General features: G+C 36.7%; 1 protein-coding gene and 1 pseudogene across 3 annotated transcripts in view; one reads left to right on the top strand and one right to left on the bottom strand.

Moving 5' to 3' along the window:
• Positions 1 to 25,725, bottom strand: part of RFTN2 (raftlin family member 2) — a 93,007-nt gene that overhangs the window by 11,652 nt on the left and 55,630 nt on the right. For all 3 annotated transcript variants that reach the window (XM_074215394.1, XM_074215395.1, XM_074215393.1), the window contains one exon: positions 6,800 to 6,878. In XM_074215394.1, the coding sequence (XP_074071495.1) occupies positions 6,800 to 6,878 (79 nt within the window). The remainder of the gene's footprint in view (positions 1 to 6,799; positions 6,879 to 25,725) is intronic.
• On the top strand, positions 3,071 to 3,141 carry LOC141510769 (U6atac minor spliceosomal RNA; annotated as a pseudogene).

Raw genomic sequence — 25,725 nt, 5'->3', positions numbered from 1 at the left:
GAAAAATAACATTCTAAAAAAACTTGAAAGAAAATTATATTTAAATTGAGGAAAAATGGACTTTATAAAAGTCTTTCTATTATAATTGTCAAGATATGTTCTCTCCAGTGTGAACCACCCACATGTGCCATATTGTAATAATCTAAGCAGATTGTGATTTCCTGTTAGGAAAATTAAACATTCATTCATTAAAACTAGGTAAATTAAGTTTATTTAGAAACTGAACCTTGTTTTAATATATACTTATTCCACTTTGTGAAATGTCTATAAATAACCTCTATATACTTCCTTCATATTTAAAATATCAGTTTTATGTAGAATTTTAAAATATTAAATAACAAACTTCAAAGTTGTATCCTAAAGGATATAAGTGTAAAGGCTACAAAGAAAACTTTCATTGAACCATGGGCCATTACAATAATTAAAGGACAACAAACACAAATGTTTCCAGTGAAGGAAACTATGTAAATATTGACTCTGATATGTTTAGAAACTTTGAATCCCCAGATCTACTTTCTACAAATCTCAACAATAGAGATAGAGGCTGGCCCTATTATTTCATTGTGATTAGGAACTCTTAGGTGAAGAAGATTCCACTACCAATGCAAATATTTGTGTGCTTAAAGAGCACTGGATTCAGAATAGGATAATTTAGACCTTTAGTAGCTCTGAGATCTTTGGTAAATCACCTACTTCTTGTGGTCTCAGTTTTTCTATCTAGAAAGTGAGAAAATGAGACTCCCTTCAAACTCCTAGGTACTTTTCAGCTTGTTAGGACTTGACCAGGGATTGTGCACCATCCACAAACATTGATTTTGAGAACTCAAGGTCACCCCCATAAATATAAAAATGTTTATAGTAGCTTTTTTTTGTGGTGGCAAAGAATTGTAAAAATAAGGGAATGCTCATCAATTAGGGAATGGACATGTTAGAGTATATGAACACAATACTATTGTGCTTATAAGAAAAGATGAAGGGAATGGTTTCAGAGAAATCTGGGAAGATTTATTTGAACTGGTACAAAATGAAGGGAGCAGAATCAAGAGACCAGGGGCAGCTAGGTGGCACAGTGCAGCATATGGACCCCGGAGTCAGGAGGACCTGAATTCAAATCCAACTTCAGACACTTATAATAAATGTGTGACCCTGCCTTGCAAAAACTAAAAAAAAAAAAAAAAGAAAAAGAAAAAGAATCAGGAGAACAATTTATACAATAATAATATTGTAAAGATATTCAACTTTTAAAAATTTAAGAACTCTGGTGAAATCAGTTACTAACCACAATTTCAAAGGGCCTATGATGAAGCAAATTACTCACCTCCTGACAGAAAGATGATGGATTTGGGATACAGATTGAGACATGATTTTTAGCCATTGTGGAAATTAGTTTGCTTGACTATGCATATTAGTTTCAAAGTTTTATTTTTCTTTGGGTGGGGAGAGAAGGAGAGAAAATAGATTTTTGTTAACTGACAATTAAAAAAACCTCAAGGTTACCTTCATTTCATAATACATAATTTATGGGCTTTAGTTATAATAATTAATTATAAGCACTTAATAAACACTATGCTAAGCACTGGGGATACAAAAAAGATAACCATTCAAGGTGCCTATATTCATTTGGAAGAAACAGCATACAAATAGCTAAGTAAATATAAGATATGTAGAGAGTAGATGGTAGATTATCTGAAAGGGGAAGGCATTATAGCTGGGGGAACAAGGAAAGATCTTCTACAGAAGGAGAATTTGAGCTGAATTTTGAAGGAAACTAAGGACATAAGACATAGAGGGGAGTGGGCAAATCATTGATGGGAGGGAGGGCAGGAAAAAGGAAGGCAGTTAATGTGAAGGCAAAGAAAAAGAGATGGAGTATTTTGTGTTAGAAGAAGAGTAGGTGAGTCAGTTATCTGGATCATATGGTATAGGGAGGGGAGTAAAGTTAAAGAAAAGCAGGAAAAGTAGTGTAGTAACCTTGGGCAAGTGACTTAACCCAATTGCCTTAAATAATTAAAAAAAAATTTTTTATTCTTATTTCTTTATTTCTCAGAAACTTTCCACTTCTTCACTTTATTTTTTTTTATTTTAATACTTATTTATTCTCTTTTTGTACAATTTTTTTTATACATTAATGAAATATTCTTGTTTAAGAGTAAACAGAATACCCCCTCCCCCCACAAAATATAGACTCGCTTGGGCGATAAAGGGGAGAGAAAAAATTAAAATAAAAAAAAATAATAGTAATAATTGTAGGTATGGCCAGGTGGTACAATGGACAGAGCCCCAGCCCTAGAACCAGGAGCACCCGAGCCCATATCTGGCCCCATACACCCAACAATCACCCAGCCATGTGACATGCAAGCAACCCCAACCCCACTGCCCTGCAAAAACCAAAAAAAAAGAAAAAAAAGACCCAAAATAAAATAAAATAGTAATAATAGTAGGGGTGGCTGGGTGGCAGACAGAGCATTGGCCCTTGAGTCAGGAGCACCCGGGTCCAAATCCAGCCTTGAGGGCTGGACTTCATGTGCTCACTCTGGCAGAGGTCCCCTGCCGTCCCAATTTGTGCCCAGTGCTCCCCGGGGTGTAGCTCAGGAGACTCCCCAGCTGCTGTGAGCTGTGGCTCCCAGTGCCCTGGGGCTGCCTCCGGGAGGCTGAAGTTCTTTCCCTCTGGCAGGCCACCCTTCTGGCAGGCTGCCCCTCTGACCCCAGGGAGCCTTTCTGCTCTTTTCCAGGTTACCTTGAGTAGGAGAACTGCCTCCCTGGGTTCCTCTGTGGGTTCTGCCTCTTGGAAATTTAGTAAGAGTCCTTAGCTTATGAGTTTAAAAAAATTTTTTTTAAAAAGAAAATGAAGGACAAACAAAATTTTAGTATTCTAGGCAAGAGGTGATGAGGGCTTAAACTATGTAGAATAAAGGGAATGTATATGAGATGTTGTAAAGATAGAAATGACAAAATTAGATATATGAGGTGAGTGAGGAGTTATATATGACTCTAAGACTGCAAACCTGAATAACTGAGCAAATGGTGGTTCCCTTGACAATAATAGGAAAGTTGGGAAAAAGAGAGTTTGGTGTTGTGCCAAAGGAGAAAAAGTTAGCACTCCTCTTGATAAGGATGAAAGACATCCTAAATAGCCTTTATAACACACACACACACACACACACACACACACACACACACACACAAACACACACATATATACATATCTAAATATGGTTTTATGTGGAAAAATTAAAACAGTAGTGTACTATGAGTGGACTTGTGAAATAATTCAACCATTCTTGAGAGCAATTTAGAACTATGTCCAAAGGGCAATCACACTGTGCATACTCTTTGATTCAGCAATACCACTACTAGGTCTGTATCACAAAAAAATTTTTTTTTTAAAAAGGAAAAGGACCCACACGTACAAAAATATTTATAGCAGCTCTTTTTTGTAGTGACAAAAAAATAGGATATTCATTAATTGGGGAATGGCCAACCAAGTTGTGGTATATGATAATAATGGAATTTTTTTGTGCTATAAGAAATAATGAGCAGGGGTGGCTAGGTGGTGCAGTGGATAAAGCACCAGCCCTGGTGTCAGGAGTACCTGGGTTCAAATCCAACCTCAGACACTTAATAATTACCTAGCCATGTGGCCTTAGGCAAGCCACTTAACCCCATTGCCTTCCAAAAAAAAAAAATAATGAGTAGACTGATTTCAGAAGAACCTTGAAGAACTTGCATGAACTGATGCAAAGTGAGCAGACAGAACCAAGAGCATACTGGACACAGTAATAGCAATATTGTATGATATCAACTTTGATTGATTTAGCTTTTCTCAGCAATACAATGATCCAAGGTAACTCTGTAAGATTCATGATGAAAAATGCTATCCATAGCCAGAGGAAAGAACTGATGATCTGGCTACAGATCAAAGCATACTCTTTTTTCATTTAATTTTTTTAATTTTTTTTGTTTTTTTACAACGTGCTTTTTTCTTCTTTCAAAATATAACTAATATGGAAGCATTTTACATAATAGCACATATAATATAAAATATAATAGCACAAATGGTCTTAGGAGGGGAGAGGTAATGAAGGAAAAGATAAAATTTGGAAATCAATATTTTTTAAAATTAATTGTTAAAATAATCTTTTCAAGGGTGGCTAGGTGGCGCAGTGAATAGAGCAGCGGCCTTGGAGTCAGGAATACCTGGGTTCAAATCCAACCTCAGACACTTAATAATTACCTAGCCGTGTGGCCTTGGGCAAGCCACTTAAACCCATTGCCTTGAAAAAAATCTAAAAAAAATAATAATCTTTTCACATAATTGGGGGAAACAAAATATTTTTTAAAAGAAGGGCTTAAAAGAAATGTAGTAAACTGGGAAACAGTCTTTACAACTAGTATTTCTGACAAAGGACTCATTTCTAAAATATACAGAGAACTGAGTCAAATTTAAAAAAAAACAAGCCATTCTCCAATTGACAAATGGTCAAAGGATATGCAAAGGCAATTTACAGATGAGGAGATCAAAGTAATCCATAGTCATATGAAAAAATTGCTCTAAATCATTAATTATTAGAGAAATGCAAATTAAAGCACCGCTGAGGTACCATGTCACACCTCTCAGACCCACCAATATGACCAGAAATGACAAAGATCAATGTTGGGAGGAATGTGGGAAATCTAGGACACTAAAACATTGTTGGTGATGCTGTGAACTCATCCAGCCTTTCTGGAGAATAATTTGGAATTACACCCAAAAGGCAACAAAAATGTGCATACCCTGATCAAAATCTAACAATACCACTACTGGATCTGTACCCTGAAGAGATGATGAAAAAGGGTAAAAACATCACTTGTACAAAAATATTCATAGCAGCCCTGTTTGTAGTGGCAAAGAATTGGAAATCAAGTAAATGTGCTTCAGTTGGGGAGTGGCTTAACAAACTGTGGTATATGTATACCATGGAACACTATTGTTCTATTAGAAACCAGGAGGGATGGGAATTCAGGGAAGCCTGGGGCAATTTGCATGAACTGATGCTGAGCAAGATGAGCAGAACCAGAAAAACACTGTACACCCTAACAGCAACATGGGGGTGGATGATCAACCTTGATGGACTTGCTCATTCCATCAGTACAATGATCAGGGACAATTTGGGGCTGTCTGCAATGGAGAATACATCTGTATCCAGAGAAAGAATTGTGGAGTTTGAACAAAGACCAAGGACTATTACCTTTAATTTAGAAAAAACCCCAGATATCTTATTATGTAATCTTGCTATCTTTTATATTTTATTTTTCTTCCTTAAGGATATGACTTGTCTCTTATCACATTCAATTTGGATCAATGTATACCATGGAAAGAATGTAAAGACTGGCCAATTGTCTTCTGTGGGGAGTGGGGGGAGGGAAGCAAGATTAGGGCGAAAATTGTAAAACTCAAAATAAATAAAATCTTTAAAAGGAAAAAAAAAGAAGGGTTTGGAGGTAAAGATGACATTTTGTTTGTATATGTTCAATTTGAGATACTTCCAGGATATAAAGTTCAAGATGCCTAATAGGCAGTTGCGTGACTTTAGCTCAGGAAGGCTGGGTATATAATCAATCTAAGAATCTTCAGCATAGAGATGATAATTAAATCCGTGGGAGCAGATAAGATCACCAAGTGAAATAATAAGTTGAAGAACAAGCATAACTAAACATTGCATATGCCAATTTAGGCATATTAAACTTCCATTCTTTGGGGACATTTCTATAAAATCCTTGTTGATACCATCTAGAAAGTAAGTAATATATTTTGGTAACATAATATTTTTCACAATTCTATGAGTTGGGAAGGGAAAGGGAAGAGAACAGGCATTTATTAAATGTTCATTATGAGCCAGGCATTGTACTAATCATTTTATAAATATGCTCTCATCTGATCCTCATAACAACCCTGGGAGGGAGGTGCTGTTATCATTATCCCCATTTAGCAGTTGAGGGAATAGAGGCAGAAAGAAGTTAAGTGATTGTCCAGGGTCACACAGCTAACTGAGACTGGAGTTAAACTCAGTTCCTGACTACAGGCTTGGTGCTCTATTCAATGCACCATGTAGATATGGATAAATTTAAATTTTCTGTCTAGAAATGGAAATTAATCATTGATGTGACAGTATAAATATAACACTCTTGGGAGGAATTGATACCAAGATAACTGGAAGACTTATTTAAATAATTTGAATGTTTAACACTTTTTTGTTTCCTAATTATTTCCCAGATTACATAATCATATCTCACCTTTTGGAGAGCATAGATGGTGAATCTAGACTTTGGATTTTTTTGCTTTTTAGGGAACTCCTCCCATGAAATAGATTAGGAACATCAGCATGTCTTCTTTACTTAAGTCTTGGAAAGTTGCCTTTGAGCCAGAGAGATTAAATGATTTACCCAGGTTCAACAGGTTATACATATCAGAGGCAAATCTTGAGCTCTGGTATACTGTTTCTGAAGTTAGATCTTATACCCAGCCTTCCACCCTTATCTCTGATCTTTAACATATTTGGGGAGGGAAGGAAACATAATGCCTACTATGTGTCAGATCCTATGCTAAGCACTTTACAAATATTATCTCATGTTTGGAGAATAACTTCTTGTGAAGCCCAACTTTCTTATCTGAATTTGCTAGAAGGAAACAGAGATGAGGGAATGAAATTTAATTGAATGAACAATTTACATTGTTGTTAGATCCATACTAAATATATCTTTACACATATATATGCATGTGTTTATTTATATGTACATAAATATAATTTTTTAAATTTACCTCTGGTGTTTGTACAGCAGAGTTCCACATAACAGGCCTTTGAAGGAATACAACCTGCTTTGTAGCCAGATTTCCTTCACTGCAAATGAACACAGACATTAGGATTTGAGAGAGGACAGTACTCCATAGTCAATACCAAATTGGGATATTCATAGATTTAGAGTTTAGAAGGAATCTCAGAAGTCACCTAGTCCTTTCTACCCAATCCCCCTGGACCCCCATTACAAACTCCCCTGGTCCCTCCCTCTTCTTTTACAGATGAGGAAACTAAGCCTCAGAGAAGTTAAGTGACTTAGAATCACAGATCTAGTAGATAGCAGAGTCTGGATTTGAGCCTAGGTCACTTGACTTCAAATTTAAGATTAAGAAAATCAAAAATAAACATGACACAACAATTGCATATGCCAATTAAACTTTCATACTTTGGGAACATTTCTATAAAGTCCAGGGTGTCATATATTTTGATATCATAACAATATTATTTCACAATTTGTGGATCATTATGAGTTGTTGGGAAGGGAAAGGGAAAAGAACAGATATAATAAGATATATAAAGATATTTAAAGAGAACAGGTATTTATTATTAAATGTCTGTCACTGGCCAGGCACTGTGCTAATCATTTGACTTCAAACTGAAAATTGAGAAAATCAAAGTGATTCTATTTAGTAACTAATTTCATTTTATATCACTTCTGACTTTTTGTGTATCTATATTATGGTTCACTCTTCTCTAAATTAAGTTTGGAAGTTCAGCTTTTCTATAAATCTTTCACTGGCTCTGAGTTAAGTTTAGAAGTTCAGTTTTCCTGCTAATTACTATTCTATTCTTGTGACAAGGAAATCTGTTATCCTTGAAGGATGCAGATGGATGCTAGGGAATTTGGTCTGTTATCTCTGCATCACTGGGCTATCCTTCAAGAAAGTCTGGCCTGTTATCACTGGGACATTGACTAGTCATGTAGGGTCACTGAATCAATCAGAATTTATTAGTGAGAGGTGGGACTAACCCCACATTTACCATTTTCAGTCAATCATAGGCCTATGTTTCAGATCTTGTGACCAATCATATTGTTTTCCCCATCTGTGATTCTGGATTTTTTTTTGATGTTCCATCTTTTGTCTATTAAAAATGATCTACCAGCTCTTATTTGGGGGCTTGGGTTAACTGAGGAAGCTGAGACCCCATTTATTGACAAATACATGCTTTACTAATAAATGGATCCTGCTTGGAGCTTTGTGCTTCAGTTTACTTTAATTCCACTTGTGTCACTATCTCCATTATGCTGCATATCTATGCATACATTTTGTATGTCTTCTACACATTAATATATTGGTTATGGAATTTTCTTGGTCTTCATTAGTATAGGGGACTTCTGGGGTCTAAATCCTCTACCACTGTAGACTGAAAATGAATCTTTAACTTATAGTTTTAGATATTTGGTTGTCTAGAGAGGTTGTGACCTGTCTATGGTCACAGAGCTAATATGTGTCACAGGCATTACTTAAAGTCAGGTCTTCCTAAATCTAAGGCCAACCAACTCTCTATCTAATGCTGTATCTCAGCTGATGAATATACAATAGCATATTAAATAGGCATGGAAACATTGAGAATGCATGTTCAGTTGAGAGAATTCAACCACTTCAGCATTTATCTTCAAAAGTCTTGTCATTGTCTGTCATTCTGAGTTCTTTCCTTATTCATCTATCATCATGGCAAATTATCTTTTACCAAAGAGGGCTAGAAGGCTGGATTCCTCTTGAAATGCTTTTCACAGCATCTCCATGGATTTGTGGGTTAGAATGCCTGTAGCTAATGTTGCTCAGTTACAACTTTTATTATGCAAAAAGTCAAAACAAAACCCTACTATTACAGATGTCGATTCAATCCTAACCTCTTTTACTTAAAAACAAATGCAGCATTGAAATACAACTAAAATGTGGATAGAACTTCCACAAAAATCTAAAATCCCATAATTTACCAAAGCAGTTTAATGTTAAATAGCTCCATCTTTCCCTGAATAATGTAGATAAACATAAATCCCTAATCTATTTTAAATTTGTCCTTTGGACCAGAGCTAGCAAAAGAATAAAGATAATATTCAATTCAATTCTTTGTCTTTATTTTGATGGAAAGAAATATAAACTTTCATAGGCCTTCTAAAGAGTTTACTAAAAGGGAATAGAACAGATACATATATCTTAGTGAAATATGACCAGGGAAAGAATGTCTCAGGCTTCACACACACAATACTCCATCTCCCATCCCTATGCTTACAATAGGGGTTCTTAATCTGAGATCTGTGAATTTAAAAAAACCCCCCACAACTTTTGTTGATAATTGTATGTCTTTCTTTTGTTTCTTTTTGCAAGACAATGGGGTCAAGTGACTTGCCCACATTCACACAACTAGGTAATTATTAAGTATTTGAGGCTGAATTTGAACTCAGGTCCTCTTGACTACAGGGCCAGTGTTCTATCCACTGAGTCACCCCAACTGCTCCAATAATTGTATTTCAACATAATATAATATCAATATCATCATTTGACATGATGCTAGATGAATAAGGAGAGAACTCAAAATAACAGATAATGATAAGACTTTTGAAGATATGCTGAAATGGTTGAATTCTCTTAATTGAACATGAATTTATTTTATGCATTTAAAAACATTTTTCTGAGAGGGAATCTATTGGTTTTATCAGATTGCTGAAGGGATTCCTGAAAAAAAAATAAGAACCCTCCTTACTTTAAAGGGAGAAGTCTGGGAACAGAGTATATATGATGAGGATAGAAAAGGATTGTCTTAGGCAATATTTCAGGGTTGTGTTTGGGCATTAGAAGACATGAATGAGTGTCATAGGGTTGAAAACCGCAGAGTAGGGGAGAAGGTTTAAGAGATCTTGAGTTGAGAATAGACCTGCCAAGATGGTGATGGTATTTTCTTTTCTAGTACATCCACATACATCATATCTCTGAGTGGGTGGGATGTACTAATGGATCTTGTACATGAGAACTCCATGTTCATGGATTATGTGGTGCAGTTTCTTGATATTCCTTCACTAAACTCTTGTTTCAATGCTTTATTATAATGTGGAGGTGAGCCTGGGTTCTCAAAATCTATGCTAGCCGAGATAAACTATAGTAATAAGTCTTACCAACCTGACATTTTTTTCCCCAAGGCAATGGGGTTAAGTGGCTTGCCCAAGGCCACACAGCTAGGTAATTATGTCTGAGGTCAGATTTGAACCCAGGTACTCCTGACTCCAGGGCCAGTGCTCTATCCACTGCTCCACCTAACTGCCCCCTGAAAATGTTTTGACCAAAAACCTAATGACTTAAGACCAACCTACCTCAGTTTGGAAAGGGCCATCCATAGAAAGGTGACTGACAGTTGAAAATTTTTTTGCCCACACTAATTTATCAACTAAGCAATCAATAAAAATTTATTAGCACTAATTATGTATTAGGAGCTGTACTGGAGGTATAAAGAAAGGCAAAAAGTCTATATCTTCAGAGCTTATATTCTCATAAGGGGGATTATAACATATAGAAATAATTACATATGAGATAAATCCATAGTAAATGGAAAGTATTCTTAGAGGGGAAGGCACAAACACCTGGGTGATTAGGAAAAATCTTTTGGAGGACACAACACATGAAGTGAGTATTAATTGAAACTAGGAATCCTAAAAGTCAGAAGAGAGAAGGGAAAACTTTCCAGGTATTGGAACAAAGGCATGGGGTTGGAAGATGGAGTGTTGCATGTGTGTAATAGCAAGTAGACCATTATGGATGGTATAAAGAATAAAAAAGATGGCAAGAGACAGGTTATGAAGAACTTTAAATACCAAATAGAAAAGTTTCTATTTGATCATTAGATATAATAAAGATTCACTACAGTTTATTGAGTAGAATGTGTGGTTAGTTTTGTTTTGTTTTTTTGGAAAGTCACTTTGGCAAAAGTATACAGTACTGGAATGGGGAAAAATTTATATAAGGGTATCCATTTAGAATGCTATTGTAGGGGAGTGGAGCCAAGATGGCGACAAGAGAGGATCATCTCTTAGGTGCTCTCTCATAAAACTTATAAACTAAGGACTCTAAGTAAATTTTCAAGAGACAGAACCCACAGAGGGACCCAGTGAGGCAGTTCTCCTACTCAAGAAAAGAGCAGAAAGGCTCTGCTCCCCCAGGGTTGGAGGGGCAGCACACCAGAGGGGTGGCGGGTCAGAGCAAAAGTACTTCAGCCTCCCAGAGGCAGCCCCAGGGCACGTGAAGCCCAGCCCTCGGGGAACACAGCGAGCAGCATGGCCAAGGGCAGCCCAGATCCAGGAACAGAAGCAGGCGGAGCCAGTAAGCAGAAGCCCCCAGGGCATGAGCACACTGATACTAGGGAGGGGAGTGAAGAGAGAGAGACTGTCCAGCTCTGTCCTCTGCCCCTGAAACAGGACACTGGGGTTCTGACCACATTCAGATCCTGATCGCAGTCTAGGTCTCCCCATAGAACAGCAGGGGCCCCTCCACCTCAGCCCTGTGGCAGAGGGGGGTGCTTATAGTCATTCACAGACCAGGAGGGAGAACAGAACCTCACACACAGAGATCCTTGTGGGAGTGTCCCAAAAGCTCAGGAAGCACCCCAAAACCAGGCTCAGGCTGGGAAAATGAGCAAGCAGAGAACAAAGAGGAACATCATTGAGAAATATTTTGCCTGTGAGCCCAAGAAGGATCAAAACACTCAGTCTGAAGATGAGAAAGCACAAGCTCCTGCATCTAAAGACTCTAAGAAAAAAACAGAAATTGGGCTCAGGCTATGACAGAGCTCAAAAAAGACTTTGAAAATCAAATGAAGGAGATAGAGGAAAAATTGGGAAAAGAAATGAGAGAGATACAGGAAAAACATGAAAATGAAGTTAGTAGCTTAGTCAAGGAAATCCAAAAAAATGCTGAAGAAAATAGCATGCTAAAAACCAGCTTAGGTGAAATGGATAAAACAGTTCAAAAAGTTATTGAGGAGAAGAATGCTTTAAAAAGCAGAATTGGCCAGATGGAAAAAGAGATAAGAAAGCTCTCTGAGGAAAACAAATCCTTCAGACAAAGAATAGAACTCAGGGAGATTGCTAAATTTATGAGAAATCAGAACTCAATACTTCAAAACCAAAAGAATGAAAAATTAGAAGAAAATGTGAAACATCTCATTGAAAAAATAACTGATATGGAAAACAGAAAAAATTATTGGAATACCTGAAAGTCATGATCAGGAAAAGAGCCTTGACATAATTTTCAAAGAATTACTACAGGAAAATTGCCCTGATATTCTAGAAGCAGAGGGCAAAATAGAAATGGAGAGAATCCACCGATCTCCCAGAGAAAGAGATCCCCAAAAAACAACCCCCAGGAATATTATAGCCAAGTTCCAGAATTCCCAAGTCAAAGAGAAAATATTACAAGCAGCCAGAAGGACACAATTCAAATACCATGGAGGTGCAATCAGGATCTCACTGGACTTAGCAGTAACTACATTATAAGCTCATAGGGCTTGGAATATAATATACCAGAAGGCAAAAGAGCTTAGAATGCAACTGAGAATCAACTACCCAGAAAAATTGAATGTCCTCTTCAGGAAAAAGATGGACTTTCAATGAACCAGGGAAATTTCAAATGTTCCTGTTGGAATGGCCAGAGCTGAACAGAAGGTTTGATCTTCAGATACAGGACTCAGGTAAAGCATAGAGAGTGGAGGAGAGGGGGAAAATATGAGGGACTTAATGATGATGAACTGCATGCTCATCATGTTCAGAAAAATGACACTGATAATACTCATATGAACGTTCTCAGTTAATAGAGCAGGTAGAGGGAGCTTTTATAGTTGAAGCACAGGAGAAAGCTGAATTTGAAGATAAAATATGGTGTAAAAATGGAGTCAATAGAAAAAAGGGGAAATGTAATGGGAGAAAGAAAAAAGGAGAGGGGGAATAGGCCAAGATATTTCATATAATAAGATTTTTCTTTATTACAATGAGCTATTGCAATGATATGGAAGGGGGAGAAGGCAAGGGGGAACGAGGAAATCTTCGCTTTCATCAGAGGTGGCTAGGAGAGGAAACAGTACATATATATATATATATATATATATATATATATACTCAATAGGGTATAGACATCTGGAGTAAGAAGGAGAGGGGATGTGAATGATGGAGGAAAGGATGGACCATGGGGGGAGAGTGGTCAGATATAACACATTTTCTTTTTTACTTCTTGCAAGGGACTGGGACTTGAAGACTTTTTCGGGACCATATGGCCAGGTAGATACTGGGCCTAAGGGGTGGTATGGGGGCTTGGGGCCTCTTGGCCCTGGGGCCAGCTATCTGTCTGCTGTGCCACTGAGCTACCCTACAGCAGAGTCAGAGTGAAAGGAGAAAGAAAATATAGTACATGGTAGTGGAGAAATAAGAAAGGAGGGAGTTGTGATCAGCAATGGCAACAGTAGAAAAATATGGAAGTAACTTTTGTGATGGACTATCATAAAGAATGTGATCCACCCGCGACAGAGTTGGTGGTATTGGAACACAGACTGAAGCACATTTTTTATTATTATTATTTTGGGGGGGAGTGCAGGGCAAAAGGGGCTGGGTGGCCTGCCTGGGGCTGCATATCAGGGTGCTCGTTGGGTGTCTGAGGCTGGATTTGGACCTGGGGGCTCTTGGCTCAAAGGCCAGTGCTCTGTCTGCCACCCAGCTGCCCCTACTATTATTACTATTTTATTTTAATTTGGGTCTTTTTTTTCTTTTTTTGGTTTTTGCAGGGCAGTGGGGTTGGGGCAGCTTGCATGTCACACAGCTGGGTGATTGTTGGGTGTATGGGGCTGGATATGGGCTCGGTTGCTCCTGGCTCCAGGGCTGATGCTCCATCCACTGCGCCACCTGGCTATACCTACAATTATTACTATTTTTTTTTTAATTTTAATTTTAATTTTTTCTCTCCCTTTATTGCTCAAGCGAGTCTATATTTTTTTGGGGAGGGGTATTTTGTTTACTCTTAAACAAAAATATTTTATTAATGTATAAAAACATTATTTGTACAAAATGAAAATAAATAAATATTAAATAAAGTTAAAAAAAATACTATTGTAAGTGTCCAGGAAGGACTAAACTCTGAATGAAAAGAAGGGGGAATATATGAAAGAAGACATAGAGAAAGAAATTACAAAATTTAACAACTGACTGGATATATGAGAGGAGGAGAGGAGTCAAGAATGGCACCAAGGTTTTTAACATAATTGACTGGAAGAGGGACAGTAGTACCCTGTATGGAAATTGTCTAATTCATGACGGGGAAGGCAATCTGTATTGTTGTAATACTCATGCTGATGATATTAAGGGTTTTCTGAAGAACTTAGATATTCTTGACATCATACATAGCTCATTTGCCCTATTTGATTGTCAGGATTTGGGGAGGATAACAGATTACAAAGTGATTTATTTCCCTACTCTATCATTATTCATATGAAAACATATCAGACTATGCACTAGCCTTTCATCTGAAATGTGAAAAAAAAGAGCTGACTACTGTTTTTTCCCATAGTACCTGAAGTTTACTTCATCATCTAAGTTCCCATGTCATTTGAACTGAGACAATCAGTCAATGTGACTTCTTAGAAAATTTAGACAGGAAGTCAGAATGAAGTGAAAAACAAATATATTTCATAAACCTTATCTTATAATCCACATCCTGAGCTGACATGTCTTAAAACAAAGATGAATCTTAGGTGTGGGTAAGGAACATACTTTTTTGAAGTCTAAATTCAAATTACAGACTATTGGCTTTGTATCTATTTGATACCTGAATTCTCATAGACAAAAATAGACTCAGACCATAGGAAAAAGGTTTATTTGACCCATATATTATTTAGATTTAAATAAATTAGGACAAATTTCTCAGAGAGGGAAGAGATATGGTGAATAAGAGGTGGCCAAATTGGTAGAAATGGGAGAAATTCCAGGGTTGAAGGATTTTATAGTGTTTCAGATTGCAAAGTGTTCTAAAGATTCCAAATATGTCATAAATTAAGGTCTGCCCATATTGAAGTCTTTCACAGGAAGACAAGATTTACAATTGGAAGGGATCTTGAACATTTTTTCAATTTTTACCCCTCATTTGCAGATAAGGAAACAGGTTCATACTGGTAATAGACTGAATTGCTCAGGGTTATGCAGGTATATATGTAGGATAACCAGATTTGAACCAAATCCACCAAATCTAAATTCAGTATATTATATATGTTATTCTAAAACTGTTTTTAAGCAAAATTTCAGCTGGCACCAAAACTAAGTTTATGTTATAGGATAAGATGATTATTTTATATTTGGTTAGCTTCACAAAACCCCTTTATTCAAGAACTTAGAATTTCATTATTTTTGTGTAATATTTCCCAAATCTTAGTCTGGAGAGATGAAAACAGATGATACCTGTCTTTTAAAGAAAAGGTAAAAACTCAGAAGAACAGTAATCAAGAGAACCAGATTGGGAGCATATAATAGGTAAATTGACTTTTTGAAAAACAGTCATTAAAATTCTTCTCACAGTAAGATTGCTGTGGCTTAATTCACAGAGGAATTATATATCACTGAATTTTTAAAGAATTTAAATTGGAAAAGAAAAAAAGCAACATCAAAAAGACCAAGGATAATACTTCCTAGATTCTCCCAACTCTCTTTAAAAATGTAATCTTTCTCTTAGACTATCACATGAAAACTGAGGTGAAGCTATTAGCTATATACTTGGTTAAGCGGATAGTCTGCTAGAGCTGAAAAGTTAATTTTATATTTTTCTGTACATGGATTCTGAAGTGTAAGACTGCCCTTTTTCCTCCTATGAGGGCAATAACTTGTTCTGATAAGAAGACAATGTCTACTGACATCATTGTGAAGAGTTGAATTTGCCCTTCTTGCTTATATTGTGTTCTTGGAGTGGATCTCATTATTTGTTTAAAGTGTAGGGATCTCTTCATTAACATCCTACTCAGATGTTTAACTGTGGCCCCAGGGGGGAGACACTGGGTTCTCAAAATTTGTACAGGCCTAGTGATGGCTGTTGTCTGAGGATCAGTCTAAGTTCAGAGAGGTCTTTTACCAGAACCCTGGTCATCATCATAATTTCTGCCAATGAACCCTACAAAGATGTTCTATGAAATGGAGTATGGCAGTGGAGGGAACATTCCCTCAGAGGAAACTGAAGATTTTTTGAACCATTCATAGTGAAAGCATGGCCAACTAGGTGACACAGTGAATAGAGAAGATGGCCTGGAGTCAGGAATACCTGAGACAAAAGTCAAGAGGACTGATGAGGTTAAGGATGTAATGGATGATGACCTTTGCTTTTCTAAATTAATGTCTTTTCCAAGATTCAGTTGGTTTGAAATAAGGTTTATTCAATGACTAAGGGCTCTTTAAGAACTGAAACAAAAGTTGACTTCATTTGCCATCACAAAAATATCAAACTTGAAGGGGAAGAGCCTCAAAGTTTCTGACTAAAACAGAAAGCAATTACTATTTATAATCATTCTAAATCACTAAAACCTAAAATGATGGCCTATAGAGGCTTGAGTTGGGAGCTGTTATTCATTATTCAACCCTGAAGAGCTAGTTAAGTAGCTACATTTGAAACACAATGAGCCAGTGAATCACTGGATTCCTTTAAAAACCAATTTTTAAAAAAAACCTGTATTTTCAGAGCTACATTTCTTTTTCTTTTCTTTTTTTGTAAGGCAATGGGATTAAGTGATTTATCCACGGTTACACAGCCAGGTGATTATTAAGTGTCTGAGGTCGGATTTGAACTCAGGTCCTCCTGACTTAGGGCTGGTGCTCTATCCACTGTGTCAGAGCTATATTTCAAGGAATCCTAAACGAAAACTCACAGGACAAAAAATAAATTGTCTCAGCTTTTAAGAAAAAAAAATCTAGTCCCCAAGCCCCAAAATAATTTATAAAATATGGTAATCAAAAATTAGATTCCTATGGATAAAGCACCTATATGTATGTGCCCCAAGTGGAGTTAGGGGACCCGATGTGGTAAGGAACTGTAGTTTTAAGCATAAGAGTAAAGACTGGTGATATAAAATTGTTAATGTAATTATTAATATAATGACAGAAAAATATTAATACCAAATATAATGTTATTTGCTCTTCTCTAGTAATGTCAGAATTATAGTAATATCTTTATATTCCTACTCTGTACTCATAGGATATCCCCTGGGGTGGCAGGTTTGCTGCCCTGTTTTCTCAATTAAAGATACTTTATTCCATAACTCATGGCTTTGATTTATTTCAGGACTTGGCACTGGGAAAAATCAGTCTTCTTACTACTAGTACTTCTTTTCCCAGGATATGCAGGCAAATAAGTCTAGGAGCATTAAGTATGCTTCATTTAATAGAAGAAAAATAATTCAGCAAAGTGTGAGTCATATTTTCCCATTAATTTCCATTTTAAAGTTAAAAATGTATTGCAACAGAAAAATTCTGGCTCTTGGTTATGATAAAATAATACTTAAAAATGAATCAAACTCCTTATAATGATATTTTAAAGAAATAGTAAAAATTTCCCATAAAATTGAAAATATTCCAAACATTACTGCTTGAATTACATTATGTTAAACTAGACCAAATCACAATATAAAACTATTGATAGTGAAAATCTAAAAAACTGACTGAATGATGTTTTGCCTCATTGTGCCTCTTAGCATTCCTAGTATAGAAATAGAAATGTCCATAGTTTTAATGATTCAATTATTATTTACCTGTCTTTTTTTGATGAGTTTTTTTAGAAGGACCCTGTGATTTCAAAGGTATAGAAAATTACTAATATCAAAATTCCTTCTGTTTCATCCATACTTTTATAGTCCTTGTGGCTAAGTCAAACTCCTCTTGGACTTACAGAGCTACATTCCCTTTTTTTTTTTTTTTTTTGGTTTCCCTTTTAGGCTTCTCAATTCTCCATGGATATGGTATTTTCTTCTGTTTATTCATGTCTCTGAGTTCTCAGATTGAGATTTTGTGTCATACCTACCTTCTCTAGTACCCTTATATGCTGGGGTTGGATTTGGTTTTATCTTCTTTTTTTTTAAAGGAGATAAATATTTTTAAGTGCTCTATAAATCTTATTTTGGGGGGGTAAGGCAATGGGGTTAAGTGACTTGCTCAAGGTCACAAAGCTAAGTAATTATTAAGTGTCTGAGGCAGCATTTGAACTCAGGTTCTCCTCGTCAGTACTCTATCCACTGGGCCACCTAGCTGCCCCCTAGTTTTATCTTCTTTATAGTCTGGATACTACTGCTCATGCCTGGTTGTGGTTGTAGATAGGGAGGTTTATTTCTGATCTCTACCTGTTTCTCTACCTGTAAAATGAGAGGGTTGAACTATATAGCCCCCAAAGCCAGGAAAATGACTCTACATCTATGATCTTATGATCTTTTAGTTCTTCTACAACCCTGGCCTGGAACTCAGAGCTGGGCCAAGAGCTAGGATTATGCAAGGCCCTCTGCTTAATCTCTGCCTTTTTTACTCTGTCTTCTGGTAGCCTAACTCTGGTGCTAGCCTCATATATCTCCCTTTAGTTCTTACTTTTTCAATCTGTGACTTGGTTGCTGCCATGGTCTTCCCTAATAAAATATGGGAGCTTATGTTGGTGTTAGGTCTCCTAGTGGGAGATGGGAAAACCATCTCAATCTCATTCCATCTTGATTCATTCAAGTTGAGGATCGCACCAATATTGAAGAATACACTGGATTCAGGTCTACTGAAGTACTCTCAGTCAGGTAGCCAGGATACCTCTATCCCTTTTTCATTTCCATAAGTAGGCTCAAACTGGGTTCTAACAAAGCCTTAGAGATTGGCCTGGCTTTAGATCTCTTGATAGGTTCTGAGGATGCTCAGGGATAGGCTTGAATGCCTTTTCCCTGTCTCCAATTCCTTAGATATACTTATTGGGGGCTGGCTTTGTCCTCTTATTGCAGCTCCAAAAGACAAGGATGAAGGTCCTGTTGTCTTCAGGCCATATTTCCTGGAAATTGAGCTAGCCTCTGCCCACTCTTACCCTCACTCCCCCAAATGGTACAGAGCACCTGTAGGTTTGCAATAATCTTATGAAGGTCTGGACTAAATGGAGGGGGTTTAGGTTTCCCCCTTGGGTTTTTGAGAATTGTTTCACTTGTCACTATTCTAAGCTCTTTTCTGTGGAGTTTCTTAGGGGAGCTAGGCTTGACCAGCTTCATTTTAACCCACAATACTTCCATTGGCTCTGACTGATGACTCTAGTATAATTTATAATCTTAGGGAGTCATTTGAGAACAATGAGAGATCAAGTGACTTGAGCAGTTAGCATCTGTCAGAGTTAATACTTGACTTAGCTGTTTGTGACTCCAGGGTTATTCCTCTATTGATTATGCCATCTTTTTTCTCATCATCAATCAGAAATCTCTGCAGCGTTTTAAATTTTATATATGATACAATTTCTTCCCCCCTTTTACATTTGCATCACTTCAGCCAATAAACAGGAATGTTCAATCCTTACTTAGCAATGAGACCTATCTCCTCAATGGGTCTCACTTCAGTGATCAATCTTTGAACTATTGGTTATCACTAAAAAAAATAGGAACTGGGAGTCACTGTAGAATGTTTCTTGCAGAGATTAACCTTGCTATAGTCAGAACAATAAAATTCTGAGCGTCATCAAGACAGATTCAACACCATAGCAGAGTCTCATCTAAAACACTGCATGTGGCTCGCTTACTTCACCCCCTCTAGAATGTAAACTCCTTGTGAGTAGGGCTATTCCACTCATTGTATTTATATCCCCAGTCCCTAGTGCAGTGCTGGACACATAATAGGTGGTTAATGAATATTTGTTGGTTGCATCATAGAACCAGAAAGGATCCAGAGAAAAACATATGGAAAGGATCAAGGAAAGAAAAAAGCTTCCTACTGAGGGCACACCAAAATCTGGATGCAGGAGTATGATGGCTGGGAAAGGAAATAATCATGAGTGACATAGGTAAACTCAGGTATGTTTGTAGCATATTCCTTATCTCAAAATCCATCAAAACAGGTTGTTCTACTCTTCTGTAAGACCTAGAGTACTTTTTTTTTAGGTTTTTGCAAGGCAATGGGGTTAAGTGGATTGCCCAAGGCCACACAACTAAGTAATTATTAAGTGTCTGAGGCTGGATTTGAACTCAGGTACTCCTGACTCTTGGGCTGGTGCTTTATCCACTGCGCCATCTAGCCGCCGCAAGACCTAGAGTACTTTTGTTAGAGACAGACAACTGGTGGAGAGCTCAGTCAAAACATCTAACATAGCATGGCGATTTATTTTCAGATTGCTCCTGCTAATAAGAGTCCTAAAGCCAACCTACCAATTAGCTCTTCAACAACTGAATAATTTCTTGAAATTTTATTGTTGTTAAATTCCTGTTTCTGGAAGGACTCAGGGGGAAGCTTTATTTTTATGTCTAAATGCATATCTTAGCCTGAGTTTTAATGTTGCTTTGAGTATTGATTGCAGTTATTTGCTTTAAAGAATCTAATGTATGTTACTGTTAAATCATTATTTGTACACAATGTCCTGGTCAGACTCATTTGTCCCAGGCTTACATTTGTTGGCATTCCTAACACACACCAAAAATAACTGTTCCATGGGGTATAGAAAAAGAAAATCACAGTCAGTAAATTTTATAGATTAGCTCTCTTAACTGGTATTTCTAAGAGCCTTTAATATTCCATCTGGCCTTTAAGGCCCAAAGCCTCAAAAAAGAATCCCTGTTTTAGAGTCTACAAAGCCACCTTCTGTAAATCTACACTGAACAAGCATTCTTAGGGCACCCTATTACCACAAATCACGGCATGTCTACTGAGGCTGGTCTCACTCTCTTGTTAATGAATTCAGTGAACACAGACATACCAATCACTAGTAAGAAATCAACTATTCACATTAACTTACTTCTATTTCTTTTTAAACTACTGAGCCAGAGTGGATATTATCAAAAGTCCTTTTTAAAGCAGCTCAATACCAAATTCAAAATTCAACACCTGCTGGAGAGGAATTTATTTTGCAAAGCATGTGTAGAAGAAACTCTTTATAATCAGGGATGTTGTTATCCTTGAAATGGACTCTGGAATTAAACTAAAAAAAGGCAAATATAGACACATAGAATTTTAGCTTTGAAAGGGACTGCATAAGAATCATCTTGAAAGAAGGGTTCTGAACCTTTTTAATGTCATGGACCTCTTTGACAATCTGGTGAAGGCCATCAGAATGATGTTCTTTTTTTTTAGTTTTTTTTTTTGCAAGGCAAATGGGGTTAAATGGCTTGCCCAAGGCCACACAGCTAGGTAATTATTAATGTCTGAGATCGGATTTGAACCCAGGTACTCCTGACTCCAAGGCCGGTACTTTATCCACTACGCCACCTAGCTGCCCCAGAATGATGTTTTTAAAGTACAGAAAAGAAAACATGTCGCATCTCTCCACAGATCCCTTAAGGAAGCATAAGAACCCTGATCTAATCCAACCCCCTCATTTAATAGATAAAGAAACAGATCCAGAGAGAACTGAATTTGCCCAAGGTTAGTTAGGGAAAGAGCCAATATTAGGTCTAGGTTTCCTGAGTTCTTGTTCAACATTTTTCTTCTACATGTATTTGGACTGATTCCCCAGAAAGATGATATGCCTTATTCTCAGACAAAGAAATCATAGTCATATGAAAAATTGCTCTAAATTATTAATGATTAGAGAAATGCAAATTAAAGCATTTCACCTCACACCTCTCAGATTGACCAATATGACCAGAAAGGAAAATGATCATTGTTAGAAGGGATATGGGAAATCTGGGACACTAATACATTGTTGGTGGAGCTGTGAACTCATCCAACCTTTCTGGAGAGCAATTTTGAATTATGCCCAAAGGACAATAAAAATGCATACACTTTGTTCCATCAATACCTATACTGGGTCTATACCCTGAAGAGATCATGAAAAAGGGTAAAAACCCCACATGCAGAAAAATTCTCATAGAAGCTCTGTTTGTGGTGGCAAAGAATTGGAAATTGAAGGGATGTCCATCAATTGGGAAATGACTGAAATCATGAGGTGTGGGATTTCAGAAAAGCCTGAAAAGACTTGCATGAATTGATGTTGAGGGAAATAAGCAGAACCAGAAGAACAGTGTATACCCTAACAACAACATGGGGAGATGATCAACCTTGATGGACTCGTTCATTTCAGCAATACAATAATCAGGAATAATTTTAAAAGACTTGTGATGGAAAATATCATCCATATCCAGAGAAGGAATTGTGGAATTTCAATGACAATCAAAGCTTATTATCTTCAATTTTTAGAAGTTGTCTTATGTTTTATGTCATTTTTTCTTTCTGATATTTTTACTATTACTTTTACTATTTGGAATTGATTCTTCTCTCACATGTCTAATATGGATTTATGCTTAGCATGGTTATGAATATATATATATATATATATATATATATATATATATACACATAAAGGTGATGTCCCTTACCCTAGATTTTCCTTATTCATGGGCACTTTGGAGGCATAGTTCTTTGTGAGTAGGTATTCTTTAGAATATATAAAGGGGTTTTAAATAATTCTTCAGAGTATCTAAAAGGCTTCCACCTCTCAAAGGGAAAAATAAAGAAGTTGGCAAGCCTACCTGTGGAATCACTAATCACCAAATACTCAGTAGCTGGCTCAGCCTCACTGGTCCCTAAGGTGTGGGACTGTGCAACTGGCCCTAGCATGCCCTTTTTAACATCATACATCTCAGACTGATTTTGTTTTTATTCCTTTCAGTTCCCTTCTATGAGGGGGCTGAGAAGTCAATCAGTTGGAAAAATAGTAAATATCAGTTTAGATAAGGAAGAACACTATTTGTGGAATCATGTCACTAAAAGGCACTTTTATCTCCAAGAAATTACTGGGAGGAAATTTGAAATGAGTAAACTACTGAGATTTGGAATCTGGCCAACCTAGAAACAGATTCTATTGATGCAAAGCACCTATAATTACAATTGTTCAGTTAATTTCTAACTTAGTTTTATAGTGGCAAAATTACCCCACCAATTCTTACCAGTAAAATAACCAGCTTCACAGGGGCTCATAAGGTATAATTTAGTCAATGGTCCTAAAGACTTCTGAAGAGGAAATGAACTAAGCATGGTATTTAACTTTCCCAAGGGGTAGAGACCATCATAGTATTCTAGAACTGGAAAGCAATTTAGAGTCACTTGCAAAACACCTCCAAACAATTCTAGGAAGTGAGTGACATTCAGGGAAGAATGTAACCTGATATACTGATAGAGCCACTCTCCTGTTGTCAAGACAGTGTAATTCCCTGTTGGACATCTCCACCTCTCAAGTAAAAAGAATCCCAAATAGTGATACTTCTTGGGGAGGAAGAAAATAGAAATCAGTTAATAAGATCTTTCCTCCCAAGAACATCTTTTTGACACCAAAATTAAAATAAGGTACTGTGGTTTGAGCCCCAACTCTGGAGTCAGAAAACCTTGGTTCTGGTACTGTATTAACCCTTTGGAGCCTCAGTTTCCTCATATAAAGTGAAAGAGTTGGAATAATTGGTCTCTGAGGTCCCTTTCTTCTCTTGATCTATGATCCTAATAAATTCAATTCAATTAATATTTGCTGAGCACACTTTATATGTCAGAAAAAGAATAGCTAATGGGGAAAAGTAATATGGAATAAATATCTATCTTAATACATACAAAGAACTGGAAAATGGTATTTGTTAACAAAAAAAAGGAACAAAATGGATTCAGGTTTGTAGTAGAGGGAAGCAACAAAGATAAGGAAATATCTCCATCAATACTTTTTTTCATAATACCCTAAATAAATATATTTAGGGTAAAAGTTTCAACACATAATCATCTCATACTGAGAAATTTATATTAAATTAGTGGAGAGCAGAGAAACATTAAAAAATGAAATACACCCATATATTCAACACAATCAATTGCATTTCTTTTATATATAAAATTGTATATAATATATTAAATAATCTCTCTCTCTCTCTCTCTCTCTCTCTCTCTCTCTCTCTCTCTCTCTCATCTCCACCTGGGGATAGGGGAGAAAGATGGGGAAAGACTGCTTGGCATGAATAAGGAAAAGTCCAGAGCACAATGTGTTATTGGAAAAGTAATATGGAAGGAATATACCATAAGAGGGACACTTGGGAGAGGGCACCAAGAGAAGGGTTTTTTTTAAACTTCCTTATGGATTAATTAGATAGAAGGAATATGGTGACTGTGTACCTCCAAATAATGATTAGAGGAAATGGGGATCAGGATAGACAGATACTAGACCTATGGATAATTTGGTATGGGGGAGAGGGCTTCTTTCCATGCTTAATCCTACCATGTGATGACAGGTGGCATTGGGTTGGTATGGTCCCAACCTGGGATCAAGTTCTACTTGCTGCATTAATTAGCTAGGCAAGTATATACAATTCACCTAGTTTTGCTAAGTTTGGTTCCCCATCTATAAATTGAGAATTAAAGAAAAGTGCTTTCACTGCCTACCTCATAAGGTTGTAAGGAAGATCAAATGAGAATAATGTATAATAATAACAATCACTTTATAAACCTTAAAGTGCCATATAAATATGAATTATTACTATTATCATAATGTACTGGGAAAAACTGGGAAATGCTATGGGACTACAACCTTCATTTTGAGAAAGGCTTCACAAACAACCCTGGATATTGAAAATCTGAGTTCATTGAGCAATATTTTGTTAACCAATGATCCTTAATTTCCTTCTTATCTCCAAATGTAGGTCTTTTCATTCAAGAACAGTGAACTCAAACTGTCACTGGGCAAGAGAAAGCATGTTATAGGTTTCTAAATCATTTTGTAAGCCCTTGAAAGTAAAGACCACTCCATTGTAGTGCTTGCCTTGCTTAAGCTGGCTAGAGAGTGGCTGTCCCCTGAGGTGGAGGCAGGTGAAACAGCTATGATTTCTTCATTGATTCTGCTGAATAGGAAAGTAGAAGGTGGGTGTCCTGACTTGTCTCTTCAACTTTAGCACCAATTTATTAAATGCCTTCAGGTGATAGGATGGAAAGAATCTGAATGAACTGGTCTAAAATCTTGCCTATATAAATTACTTTCTGTGCTATTCTGGACAAATCATTTCATTTCCTTGGGTTTCTGTTTCTTAAATTGTAAAGGTGAAGTAGCTGTTTGGACCAAATTATCTCTGACTCCTTCTAGCTTCTGTATTGAGATAGGTACAAAGAATGAATTAGGCATGACCCTTGCTCTCATGAAACTTATAGTCTAGGAGGGTGTTCAAATATATATGCAAATAACTATACTAGAAAAATTACTTGTTTATGGGACAGAAAACTTTAGAACTGAACCAGCTTAGGCTTTGTATCCAGGGAGCAGAATTAGTCCCTTCAATGAGCAAAAGAGAAAAAAGCTCTAAAAAATAATTAGGATAGAATGAATGGGACTCTGCTCTAGGGTGGGGAGGAATTCACTGATTCCCCATGGGGCCTACTGTTCTTTCATTTCCTTTTGTGGGTTCCTACTACCTTTCAGCTGACACACTTGGGGTCCCATCACTACATCTTTGGCCACTTTCACCAGTTATGGTTTGATTATTCTCTGTGTCCTTCCTTTTTTCCCTACATGCTAAAGTGTTTTTGCTTTAGATGAAAAATTTTCTAATTAGGCCTCTTCTGTTCAAGTTCAAAAGAAAAAATAAAAATGAATTGTTTTCTTGACTCAGCTCTATAGTGTTTCCAGAAAGCAATAATGGTAGACTCAGAGAAGGGAAATAGAAATTGGACAATACAGATCTATGAAATTTTAACATATAAAAATGTAGTAAA

Source organism: Macrotis lagotis, chromosome 1 (assembly GCF_037893015.1).
Source record: "Macrotis lagotis isolate mMagLag1 chromosome 1, bilby.v1.9.chrom.fasta, whole genome shotgun sequence".
NCBI lineage: Eukaryota > Metazoa > Chordata > Mammalia > Peramelemorphia > Peramelidae > Macrotis > Macrotis lagotis.
Note: the sequence above shows the minus strand (reverse complement) of the source record. Positions and strands in the feature narration are given on the sequence as shown.